Below are 13202 nucleotides of genomic sequence, written 5' to 3' on the forward strand. Positions count from 1 at the left end.
ATGCGCGAGCGAGCTGGAGAAGAAAAAAAAACCTTGGAGAAATGTGGCGGCAACAGTTTTCTCCGCGTGGTGATGTCTAACTTGCTAAAATGATGCGTTGATACGCCTTTGAACCCGCAGAGTTGTTTACCTGCACAGAAACATGTACTGAGTGATAGCGCTAGAACTCGGATGGGCTCATTTTACCTTTGGAAACCGGCCTTGACATAGAATTCTGAGCATCAATGTGGCAGATAGCGACAATGGGTTCAGAGCTGTCACCTCACACTTGAGCCAATTTGAAGTTCAGCTATTGATCCCCATCTGTCTCATTTGAAGTTTGTATGTTTTGTGCTACCTGCCGCTGTGCTCCAGTACGGCGCTACGCGCTGCCGGGCGCTGACCCACTTTCATCCGACCTGAAAGACCGGATCAGACACCAGCTCACAAACCCGGCCTAATTGGCTGCAGCCTTGTCACCGCTGCCGCCTGTGGGCCCGGCTCCCCAAACAGGCGCCTCTGGGTTTTCTGAAATGTCATGTTTGAGCTCGCGCAGGTCTCCTCTTAAACAAGCTGTGTTTACCACAACAACTGTGAGAGGACCAGAGGGTCCTCAGTACCACCGGCTGATAGCAGAGATTTCTGTCAATTGTATCCTCAAAGTTTCCACTGAACCATCGATCTCCTGGGTCCAGTCCGTGCTCTGTGTAGGTCTCATGCGTTTGGATAAATGCAGTCAACATTACGGCCCGGCGGAAGTGAGTTTGAACGGTTGACCCTGAGGAAAAGGTGAATCTGTTTCTCTCTAATGGCTTTGAGGGATGCAAGATTCAGTCGCTGCGCTACATTTCTCCACCTACGCGTATTTCCCACGGCTCGATGCGACGGGTATTATAGAACATTAAAGGTTCACTCACAGATGAGGCGATTTACAGTAAAGCAGGTAAACCAATGCGATGAATTGAAGCCCTACGGTGCACCCAACAACAATCAAATAATTATATGAAGAAGACCCCTGGGTGCTTTTTTTTGCATTTACCTGCTGCTGATCGGGAAATACAAACGTTAATCAACCTTTAACCCAAAGAATGCATTTAAAGTCAGTTCCTGGTCGTTTTCTTCTCCATTAAATACGCCAATAACAACAGACGGGAGAAGCGCTCCTTATCCGCCAATTAATGGCCTGTGTGTGAGGAGGGTTTGAGCGAGATCCACAATCCTCTCCGAGTGATTTCACGAGGTGTCGAGGAGGAGGCCTCAGGCAGATTATCAAAGGGCCATCGAAAGGCTTTAATGTTTTAGCCGGTGGTTCAGCGCCCCTCCTGAGATTTGTTTTTCTAAAGCCTTTGACTCCGAGGAAGAAAGAGAAACCTGGATCGCTCCGTGTCGATCTCTTGTACTTCTCACCGGGCGGCACACTGATCAAAGTTATTTTGAAATCAGAGGAGGGCACTTCAGGGAGGCGCCCTGGCCTTCTCCCATCTGTTAAAGGCCGTATTTAATGGATCCTTCACTGGGACTCCAGGAGTGACCTTTTTCCTTGTAGTACATCTTTAAAAAAAAGAATTTGTTTTGGACTGTTACAATTGCATTTGTGGAGTTGCAGTGCAATTGGTGATACGGTAATATCAACAAAGCGTCCAAGCCATAATCGATCATTTAAATCAATATTTTTGCATCGCTGCGATAACTCAAAGGCCACACTGAGCGGGAAGCAGCGGCGGACGTTTTGTCGTCTTCTTTGCCACCGCGACACTTGCAGCTGTTCGGGCCACGGGAAGCGAGGCAACCTCAAAGAGGTACATTTTTATTGCAGCAAGTATCGCAGCTACCAGGTGGTGGCAATGTTGCTGTGGGCCAAATGAAATCCCTCCTGCAGTTTCTGCCTCCGCACTGGAGAGCCGGGAAGACGGGGTGAGATGCAGCTCTCTCCATCTCGACGGGTCTTCTCGAAGGGCTTGAACCGGCAGTGTGGAGGGTTTGATGCGTTTGCTCCGATATGCGAATCACAAATTGCATTATTTCAGATTCATGTGAGTTGTGGTCTGAGCTCATCTTCACCAAATGGCCAAAACAATGTGGACAACCCTGACGTACACGCCGCTTGTCAGGATTAGCAGCAGGACCACTGTTGTACTATAAGGTAACTGGCTGTGGAAATGCTTTAATAGCCCTTGACCCAACCGATTTGTTGATTCTCTTGATGGACCTTTTAGAACACAAATCCGTATTCTGCTTGCTTACATGACGTCCACAATAGGCACGAGGGGATATTCCTCTCAGCCGGCTTAGTTGAGTTAAATGAATCTGAATGCAGATGTGATCCAATCAGATACTGTTTAGCATTCAAACAAGCCCAAACACGCTCGTTCCATTGTGTGGGAACTGTGGGAATGAGAATGAAATGGAGACTCAAAGGATGCTCTTGGTGGACGGAGAAGAGACGCGTGGCAGTCTGCCTCAGCTCCCCCTGTCTGATTGTTTCGTTCTTTGGGGGAAAACAACGGCCCACAGAACCCATCCAGTTTGTTTTCCAAAAAGAAGTCACTCTCTCTAAACCCACTGTCACAATTATGGACTCCACGTTCGCATACTCACGCAGCTTTGCCCATAGAGGCAGACAAAGCTGCACAGCCAGAGGGAAAAATGGATCAAATGCATGTTGTGGATGTGTGACAGTGAAGTGAGGAGTGTTGCTGCACAAAAAGATAAAAACAATTTGCAGAATATGCTGTAACATGCTGGCAATGCACAGTAAAGTGGTGTTTCTTTGGGGAAGAAGGTGGAGGGGGGGGGGGGGGGGGGGGGGGGGGGTATCCATGTTTCTTCGGGAGAATCGCGACGCGCACACTGCCAGCGTGTGAATCGGACCCTGCTGCAGATAGTGATGCAGAGCAAGGAGGCCAACAGCCAGATTACAGGCTCGTGTTGGTGCTGTCTGACACAGAGAGGTATTCATTTAGGAGAGCTTTGCTGAGCCACCATTGATCTGTCCAAATCCCTGCTGTCCAACAGACTCGCAGTAAGCTTCACAGGGGCATGTTTTGTGAGTATTTACTGTTGGTCAATTCACGCCAACCAGATCGTGTTGTGTGCCCGGCGTTGGTGGTTGTTAAAACGTAGCCGTGCTCCCTCTCTCTCACAGACTCCCGCATCCTTTCATCCCACTCTCTGGGTCTTCTGGGGTTGAGAAGAGTGAAGTTTTTGGAGCTTCCTCAAATTGCTTTGGCAGAGGGCGGCTCGGCTCCTGTGACTCGAGCTCCGTGACAGTCAGTCCCGACGCAAAAAAACAAAAAAAACAGAGTAATTTATTTTCCCGTCACACTTCCTGGTGACACGGCTGACTGAGCCCATTTGAATGTATTTTACTGTATTCCACCACATCTGAGTTTGAGATAAAGGCCCTTCGTTACAGTTTTTGCAAATTAACAATCGAACGTGTGAAGAAACTCGAAATGTTATTTTTCCCGAAGGAGAGATTACGTTTTATGAGTGAGCTTTTTCTTTTCTTTAAAATTAAAAAAAAAAAAAAAAGTACATCATCTTTTCCTTTCAAAAAGCACTGCGCCGCATGAAACCCCCCCCCCCCCCCCCACGTGCCTCATTAGAGCTCATTGTTGGTGTTGTTTTGTTCCTGTGGGTGAACGTTGTAATGAGCCGTCCTCACAGTCACCAGCAGCACCGAGCCACCTGCGTGTGGGAGGCTGCTCACAAAAACACAATATCCCTCTGATTCAAATAATTGTACATTTTTCATCAAACACACAGATGTGAGGCAACACGGACCTTACGGGGGAGATCCGGTGTGCTCACATCTTTCAAAATAAGAGCTCAAGAATGAATGAAATGTGGGAAATTCATAGTGATGGATACGTTTTACACAACGATTTAGTTCACCTCTGTCTATTCATCTCAGAATACACTTCATTTGGTGGTGGAAAGCTGTGAAAACCGGATGTCTGTCACCAAAAAGTTTTAAAGACATTTTTGAAACATCTGCAGGGACTCACATGTGGTATACTGGACACAGACTTCACATAGACATACAAAAAGTAAAACTGTATTCACGTAAAAAATAATACAGTTTGAAGAATGTTCATAAATATGCTATTTTAGCCTATTGTTATTTGTATTGCAGATTGGGTGGCTTTGTATTTGTTATGTAGACAAGATGATACAACAAGTTGTGTTTCTGTTGGAGAAAAGGACACCAAGCATTCCGGTCACGATCATTTATAAGGTACTAAATGAAGACAATTAATCGAGAGAAAGTTGAGAGAAAAATGAACCCGGACTCCACAGGGATTGAAGTAGCTGTACGATTCCTCTCTTGAAATCTTCTATTAAAATGTTTCAGGTCCTAAACGGTCATTTTGAATTCTTGCACTCACATTTGTACCAGATCAGCAACGTGAAAAGATGCTTTGGACACCGGCTCCCTTACATATTCTCATGAGAGGACCTGCCCCGCCTGGTTTGATCCAATCACAAACACACTGCTGGAATACTGTCCAACGTGGATCAGCTGCCTGTACTTTCAGCTTTTGTTTGCAATTTCACGAGTGAGCGGCAATCAATTGCAAAAAGATATTTACAAAACGGTTTAACAAATAAAGCATCACATGGTCATTCAGACGCATCTTTCTGGTCCTTTAAGGCCGGGAACTGTGGCATTTTGATTGCGACGTGGTGTGTGTGTGTGCATATTCGGGGTAGGCAAAGTAAAAATGCTTTTATAGAAAGCCACCTGCCTTCTTCCATCATGTATCACAGCGTGTGACAGGACGCATTCAATATCAATCGAAAAAAAGTGGAGCAGACGAGGAGGAGAAGGTGTGTTTGTTCCTCAGAGTTTTGACAAGGTGTTATTTTCGGCTGAAGCATCCGGCCGTCTCCGGGAACGGGGGAGAAATGTTAAACGTGAAAAATCAAATCGTCGACCTCTCTCATTGTGTTCCCCCCCCCTCCACCTTTCAATGACTTGATGTATGAAGCGCTGCCTGCTGGGCCGCTCCGCGCTCGTAAACACGCCTCCTCTGGGGCGCTTGGTGTGGCCGTAAATCAAGGCGACCTTGACGCGAGTCACAAGTAGCCTCGGTCGGAAAAGGCACCCTTTTGTGTGTCTTGTGGTTGTGCGTGTGTGTGTGTGTCTGTGTGTCTGTGTGAGAAAGTGATGTTTGACTTGGAGCAAGTGTCCCGGCCTCCATCAAACATGCTATAACCGCAGAGACGGACATCAACAACCAGTTATTCATCACGCTCACATGTGGGACTTGGATTGTTTTTCTCAAATGACAGGATTTGCTACTTTTCTCTGATTTATATAATTATAAATATCAAATTACCGGTTTCTTCCAAATCGGAAGCTATGTGATGTTTGCACTAGTGAAATATTGTGTTCCATCAATTAGAAACGTTCTAGATGTTCTTCACCATTTTATGCATCTCTCTGAAATTTATCCAGCTCTTTTGGTTTCTTTGAAAAGACAAATTTAACACTAAACACTAATGTCTCCCTGTTTGCCTCAATCATTGAAAGATCACCACCAGGTTAACTGCTTGTTTACATTTTACTTGACTTATTTTGGCGGTGGGTCGTTTTTCGTCGTGATTAGAACTTTTGCATAAGTAAGCATGCTCTCCGTGGGATTACCACGCATACATTAATGATTCATTCAATCGATCTCAAACTGGCTTTTTTAAAATTTATCTAATAGATGTTAGGTAAACGTCTGTGTCTGTCTCCATATGTTGAGCTGAGTGTATATATATATATATATATATCTCCACATTCTGCAGCTGAAGCCTCTGACCGAACAAACCCAACAGAATAGACTTTATTCCGTGGACTCTGTCCATGAAAGAAAGGATTACACGACGGGTTGAGTGTTAGTTTCTGTCTCTTGCTAATGGATTTAGCCTAATGATCCCCCCCCCCCCCCCCCCCGTGTCCGAAAGAGGGATTATTCAGAAGAGGATGACAATGGAGGCTGCTGGACGGTAGAAGTCGATGTGGGAAGCGTCTCCGATCACACAAGTGTAATCCTCAGGCCGGCTCCTCGGCCCACGCGGCAGAAGAAGGACGTGCAAATAACGTGGCGTGTGTTTTCATTGCGTTTTGCCTCCTTTGCAGCGGTCCAGTCCCTCAACAGCCTGAACGACCAGATCGCCCAGTTCATGGTGAGCAGACCCTGCAGCCTGGCTCACGAGGACGAGGCCTTCATCCCTGGAGAGAGAGACACCTTGAAGAAGTCCATGACTCTGATGAGACACCTGCTCGTGGATGCTCAGGTACAGGCTCTGTCCTTTCAAGGTCAAAGGTCCCTCAGGGCTGGCCTTCTGCCTTGCTCGGTGTGGTCTGGAGTCTCAGTAGGAATGAAATGGTTGAAGGTTGTTGCCTTTTTGTTTGCTATGTCAACCTTTTAGAAAGATGAGTAAATTGATGGAATGAATTTGGTCTTATTCCTCATGCATACAACTCAGGTGAATTGGGCTCTCAAAACATATAACTCTCTTATATTAAATAATACCCAATGTGACAAATGTTCCTCTAAATCAGTGGTTCTCAACTGGGTCTGGCTCCGGGACCCACCACCCCCCCTTAATGACAAGCCGCGACCCAAATCTCAAATTTATTCAAAATCAAGTTCATAAGCAAAAAAAAACCAGACACTCGGCTGCATTAAAAAAGTACCTTCAAAATAAAATCACAGGATGATTTTTTTTTTTTTTTTTCTCTAATTTTTATTTTCCCATGCAATGGCCCGCGACCCCCTAAAAACGGGTCTGACCCACCAGTTGAGAATCACTGCTCTAAATGACCCATTATCGAAGTCGGTCGACAGAAACAGCAGGATGGGGCCTCACTTTTGTTGCACTCTTTTGACCTCCATTTTCCTTTTTCTCTCATTACACTGTATTTATTTCATTTCACCGTCCAAGCCGCACAGCTGAGTATTTATTTAACGTTGGATTGACATGCCGGGAGAGTTTATCAGATCAGAGGAAAAAAAACGTTTTTAAAGAATCACTGGTCTTCGCCGGGCCATCATCAGACCGCGTCCTAAACCAAAGTATGTAACGCAGTGCAACGTTTCGCCACATCAATTTACAGCTTCCACACCCTTTGAAATGCATTTGATTAGTCACCCCAGCACAGCATCTGGGACATAAATAATTCATCTGTGCAAATGACGAATGAGGCAATCAACTCTGGGACAGCATTCAAAAAGAAACCATTCAAATCCCTTCTAAATTAATTTTCTTCCTTTTAGTTGCCGTGGACTCGAAATTTGAATGCTGATTAAGTCTTTAACTTGATGTATTTAACCTGATTTCCACAAACTAAATATATTTGAACATTCTGGAGAGTCTGCGCCGCTGGCAGCGCTAAATGCTCCATATCGGAGCAGGAACTGCACCGAAAAACATAACAGAAGTTAAGAGTAGAAGGGTCTGAAATAATGTAATATTCTATATCTCAATATCTGACAGCAGAAACACCAGATCCTCCCCGTGAATGCAAAATCCTTTCTGACGAGGCGGGCTCTTCTTGAGATGAAATCCCACTTGACTTTGAACTCTGAGACTCTGAGAACAAAGAGACAATTTCTTTGTGATTCTGATGCAGCCCGAGTGATGATAGAGAGCCGAGGGCTCTGTGTTAATAATCTTATGTGGGGAATGAAGTCAAGAAACCAGTAGTGTAGTGGTAAATTGGAACCCAGTATCAAACCCATTTGAGTGGGAATTCGCTGTCAAATACAGTAATTGAACAATAATCCTTTGATACATTATCGTATCTAATTTGAGTTAGGTTCACAAATGAGTTAGAATTGAACAAAAAGCTTTAAAATTCGCTTTTGCTTTGTTTATTTGAAATCTGGATTATATAATAGATAACAAAAAAAAATTCTTTGCTATATGCAATGTAGAAAGAGCAGAAATAGAAAGTTCTCAAAATCAAATAAAAGAATATGGCTTTGCTTTGAAGAGATGTTTGAGGTTTGGTTAGAAGCGTTAGGTACGGATATATTGTGCATTTATTTGGATTTCCCCTTGTACGTGAGACCTAAGCAGGAGCCAAATGTTCACATTCAGCTGTTAAATAACGAATGTCAAAATGTGGAGGAATGACACAACAGTGGAAAGTGTTTATAGAGGAGGGATGTCAGAACACCGACTCCTTTGGGACACGTAAGCCTCGTGTAGTGTCAGAGTAAACAAACATATCACCCTGGCAACTGTCAGTCAAACGTCAGCCTCCCCCCTGCTGATCTGTTTTGTCCTCTGACAGTTTGGAAGCTGATGCCCCCCCCCCCCCCCCCCTCCCACGTACCCCCCGTAAAGGTTGCGGATGTACTACCGCCTGACACCAAACAAGGCCAGCAGGCAGAGACATCCGTCGCGCTGCGCCTCACTTAACACTGAACTACCGGCAAACTTTCCCTTTCCGAGTGCAACTTGTGCGGGAGACGATCGGCGCTCCACCCGCAGGTGCACCTCCACCTCATCCATCACCTGACGATCCTTCACTGGCTGCAGCTCGGGCGCCACCCAGCTGAGGCGAAAGCAGTGGCCTTTTGCTGAACTACCTGCCGTTTAATCGATGACACCGCGATGAAGAAAAATGTCTCCGGGAGAAGGGCCGGGGGGAGGGGGGGTATCCGGGGTGACCCGGATGCATCATCGCGTCAAGGCTCTGGCTTCCATCAAAATGTAAAAATAGAAATAGCAGGACAGAAAGAAGCAACATTATGAGGATTCAGTTCCTTCTCATCTGAAGCAGAGAAACTAAAGATCTGCTCGTCCCTTAAAGGGTTTCTATGTTCAGAGCACACAACTATTTGGCTTTTTACGGGAATGATGAGACTACAGTGAGCGACTGCTGCTTTAAGCAGACAACAAAACACCAGTTTCAATATTTTTTTAAATATTTGAATCCTTAAGGAAAGCGTTTTCAGTACGTAATAGTTCCCTATATGAATTGTGTTTTTTAAAACTTTCTATACATTGCCATTTAGAATATTTAGATTTATTATTATTTAATGATAGAAATATTATAGGATTTTGATGTATATGTTTTGCTGGGTAAAAACAAATTTGGTATCACAGGAAAAACACTTTTGGCTGCAGTCTGCTGCGTGGACCATTGAGCAAACTATGGGCACATTCATCAACTTCTCAACCACTCAAACTGCACTGGATGTCATGTCATTTAAATTCAAGCACGAGCAGTAGATCATCTTCATGTGCAGCTCTCTTTGTTCTGTGACTATCTTTGGGCCTCATATTGAGGGAGGTTTTTTTTCCCCCCCTGTATGGAAATCCATCCCTAATCCTAATCTGTATTTTCAATCTTACGTCCTTTGTTTACAGTACGAGCTCAAGTGGGCTGGACTTCTAAGCGCTGGGGTTTCTTTTTTTCTCAATTTTAGCTGCTTGTCTCATATCACCAGTTTCCCTATTTATACCAACTGAGAAATTACCAGGAGAACACAAAAAGATGAACGATCCCACATTAAACTGAGTGTATGGCAGCCGACTGCGGAGAAGACATCAAAACAGGGCTGTCGGAGGCGATGTTAAGGCCAACCTGAGTGCAGGGATGGAACCCCTGCAGATGCTCGTTTTGTGGTACGGCATGAAAGGAGGACATTGTTTTTTTTTTTTAGGAAGACACGTTCATTTCTGTGTTCCCAAAACCCCTCGCTTTATTAAGAACACGGTAATCCCCGTGAATCCCGTAAACAGATGCTAATTCCTGTAAACATGGGTGGAGGTTCCAAACTTTCCCCGTGGATGTTTTTTAAGATGATAATATGGTCAAACGCATGCCAGGTTGTGAGATTTCATCCCCCCCCCCTTCAGATTTCTTTAGAAACCCTCTGACGCTGATGTTTTAAGTTGGTGTATTTTCACGGCGCTCGTGTTCCCATGGAAACTGAAAGCCGTTTTCGGGATCACCGCTCGCATCTCTGCGCTGACCGAAGGTGTTCACCTCAATTTCTCGGGAGAGTTTGAGTGGACGAGGCGAGGTCCTCTCTGCCTGCCACTTTCCTCCCGAGTGATGGACTGTGGGTGCTCTTTGCAGCCCCTTTTTGTTGTGATGGTTGTTTGGTGTCCTGCTGATGTTTGCCTTTGTGTCCTCCTGCGAGAAGTTCCTGGAGACATTTCCACAGAAGAACCCCCCACTCTGGTCTTCAAAAGAAAACGGATATTCTGATACACAATTAATCGCGTCGCCCACCTTGTCTCGGTTACTTTAAAGCCTTCTGCACAAACCTCATCAAAAGGAAGGATTTCTAATATCAAAACCTTTGAGTTCCCCGTTGACCTCAGACACCATTCGAATGCTCCAGAGCTGCACGGCTCGAGGCTGACAGACATCAAATATTTTACTTTTTGCACATGCAAAGTGCGCAGTGTCGCATGTGTTGTGCATTCAATTGAGACTACTTCACTGTCATAACGTTGCACCTCGAACTTTGACCCTCTTACTCTTACATATCCGTCCTCCAGAGAATTGCTGATGAGAAACAGCACACTGCAAAATGCGACTGGATGCAGTGCTATTTTTGTCTTTGTCCCGTATTAACATTAACTATCTATTGGCACATACTAAATATATTTCCTGGCACACAAAACAGTACGACAGTATTATCATGGGAGCAAACTACAACATCCCTTCCTTGCAATTCCACATGTTTACAAGGAAAGACATACACTGCGCTACTGTTACTCATTCATAGGAATTTGCGTAGGAAAACTTGCTAAAATGTATTTTCTAAAAAGAAAGGATTCAGGCTTTACGGCAGTTTAACCCTCAGAACGACTGCCAGATGCTGGGCTGGCTCGGTAGGATCTCTGGAGTTGCACGCCTGTCTGCACAAATGTTGTTGACCAAAGTGCTGCAACTGCGTCAAATTAGCATCACGGCCTGTTGTTTTATTAACCTTTTTCTCAGACTCACATTCTACTTCCTGCATGTGAATCTTTAAACCTACGAGCTTCTCACATCGTTTCCCATCTTGCATGCAAGTTAACAACCTCTTGCATATTGCATCACGTTTTCAGGGCTACAGCAGGGGAAAGCCTACACATAATCGTATAATTATGTTTGCTTAGAGAGCTTACAGTAACAGCTTAAAGTATAAAATCAGGCTTTGATGCTTAAACCTGCGGGAATTCTTCTTCGGTCTTCAATATTTAGTCCATTCAAATGTGTTTACTTTGCGCATGATTTTGTCATCTTGTGATGCTCAACGTGGCCCAAATCCACACGGTCCCCCCCTCAATTTACCCCATTGCTCATACACACACACACACACACACACATATATATGTATATATATAATACTATGCTTCATCCCATCACTCTCTTTGAACATGATGACACGCTAAATCGTAAACAGGCCACAGATATTCAAACCCTGAGAAAGCGCGACAACGTATAAATGCGGCAAACGGGATTCCGAAATGTCAGCCACACGTGCTCAGAACGGACAAAACTCATTTCGGTGTGTTTGCCTCAGCTCATTATTTAGAAATGGAGGCAGTCATTGTGATTGTGCCACACGCGTTCTTGTGCAATGAATCATGTCCCTAATGTGCTATCCTGTTCCTCCTCTCGTTGGTATTCACCAGTGTGGTTGCACGTAGGAAGTTGTGAGATGCCACACGTTGCTGTGCCTGCATTGTCGTCCACCTATTGTAGTTTGAGTGCTTCTGCGCCCCTCAGCCCGTACACACGCGTAATCACGCATCACTCTTTTGATTACTCAAGTCTTAACATCTTTCTCCAGTTCCCTGGAGAGAAATTCGGCTGTGTGGTGAATCCTGGAGATGTTATTTTAGTGAGCAGATGGTATTTTAATGAACTCCCCAGAATATCTTTTAGTGTGATACTTGTCCCTCTTCAACCCTGACACAAAATACCAGACAGGTGCTTTGGAACAAGCTGTAATTGTTTTTTTTAAAAACAAACAAAGGTTGACATTTCTCTAATGCAATGTAAATTACCCAAGGAATCCAGCTTGAAGTCTAAATTCAATTGACCTTATACTTTAAGATGAATAAAATATTCAGGCTTTATGAAGAGCATGCTATGATTTGACTTTTTTTCTCATAGGTGACATTTTATCGTGCACTTTAGTTAAATGTCTGTTCATACATTTTAGCAGCAGAGGGGGGGGGGAGGACATTTTGTATATTTATCCAAAGTTATGCAATTGAACACCGAGGATGTAGCATCGGTGCTGCTGTGTATTTTACGTGTAAGAGCCCCTCGCCGTACCCTCCATGTTTTTGACATGGGTTTCCTCTTCAGGGAGAAACAGTATCATCATTACGTTTTCAATGGCACGTTGTCAATCGGCCAAGTGTTGAAGAATCGCAGTCCCCATGTTTATTATGGACCAACAAACGCTGCTTCCATCTTCACTCCCACTGTCATTTAACTGCGTGTTTGTCGACCATTTTCTCTCTCGTCTCCCAGGCGGAATCACACAAACCAACAGACGACAAGTCGGCAGACGACATATTTACCCAAGCGCGTCTCCGACTGAATCTTATCTGATGCACACGCATCAAGGACAAGATATGTTTTGGGAACATTGACTGAAGCATATTCATTCATCCAGCATGAATGTAAAACGACACTATGGTAATCGGTTTGCCCACGTGTAATTTCTTTTTGGCACAGTAGAGAATAATTTAATTGTTTTGCATTCCATGGGTTTTATTAATACGCTGTTATAATCCCCGACAAGAGCCCAACTCTCTGAGCCAAACTAGTCACACAAACTCAATACAGCATGCAGATTAATGCAAATCCCGGCTCCTGCAGGAGACGGCCGATTAAACGCATTTACGTCAAATACATTTTCAATTAGAATAAGTTGGAGCCATTAAATAAAACGCGTAATATAAAAGTATCCCATCAGCATAGTTTGTCTCTGCAAACACATTTGCATAAGTGCTTTGCCCTTTTGCGCTAAAGCACATGTAAAGTAGTCGCACCCTCTCACTGTCGTCGCAGCTTTTTAAGGGAGGAGAACGAACCTCCTTTTTCCTCCAATTACATTCGCCGATGAGTCAGCCATTTTTCTCCTAATTAAAATAATCAAAAGTCCTGCTGTCAGGTTTGGCTCTTCCTTCACCACCGTTTGCGGCTTGCGTCGAATGGCTTTTGCGTGCGAAGCCACGTCCGCGTGTGCGCATGT

At 44.5% G+C, this 13202-nt stretch overlaps 1 protein-coding gene across 4 annotated transcripts in view; it reads left to right on the forward strand.

Annotated features, from left to right (window-relative positions):
• LOC119229746 (kazrin) overlaps nucleotides 1-13202 on the forward strand; it is a 72446-nt gene that overhangs the window by 6907 nt on the left and 52337 nt on the right. For all 4 annotated transcript variants that reach the window (XR_005121649.2, XM_062564150.1, XM_037490421.2 and 1 more), the window contains exon 3: nucleotides 6113-6270. Coding sequence is in view for 3 of the 4 variants with exons in the window: in XM_062564150.1 (XP_062420134.1) it covers nucleotides 6113-6270 (158 nt within the window). In the remaining variant the exon portion in view is untranslated. The remainder of the gene's footprint in view (nucleotides 1-6112; nucleotides 6271-13202) is intronic.

This window comes from Pungitius pungitius, chromosome 8 (genome assembly GCF_949316345.1).
Source record: "Pungitius pungitius chromosome 8, fPunPun2.1, whole genome shotgun sequence".
In the NCBI taxonomy this organism is placed as follows: domain Eukaryota; kingdom Metazoa; phylum Chordata; class Actinopteri; order Perciformes; family Gasterosteidae; genus Pungitius; species Pungitius pungitius.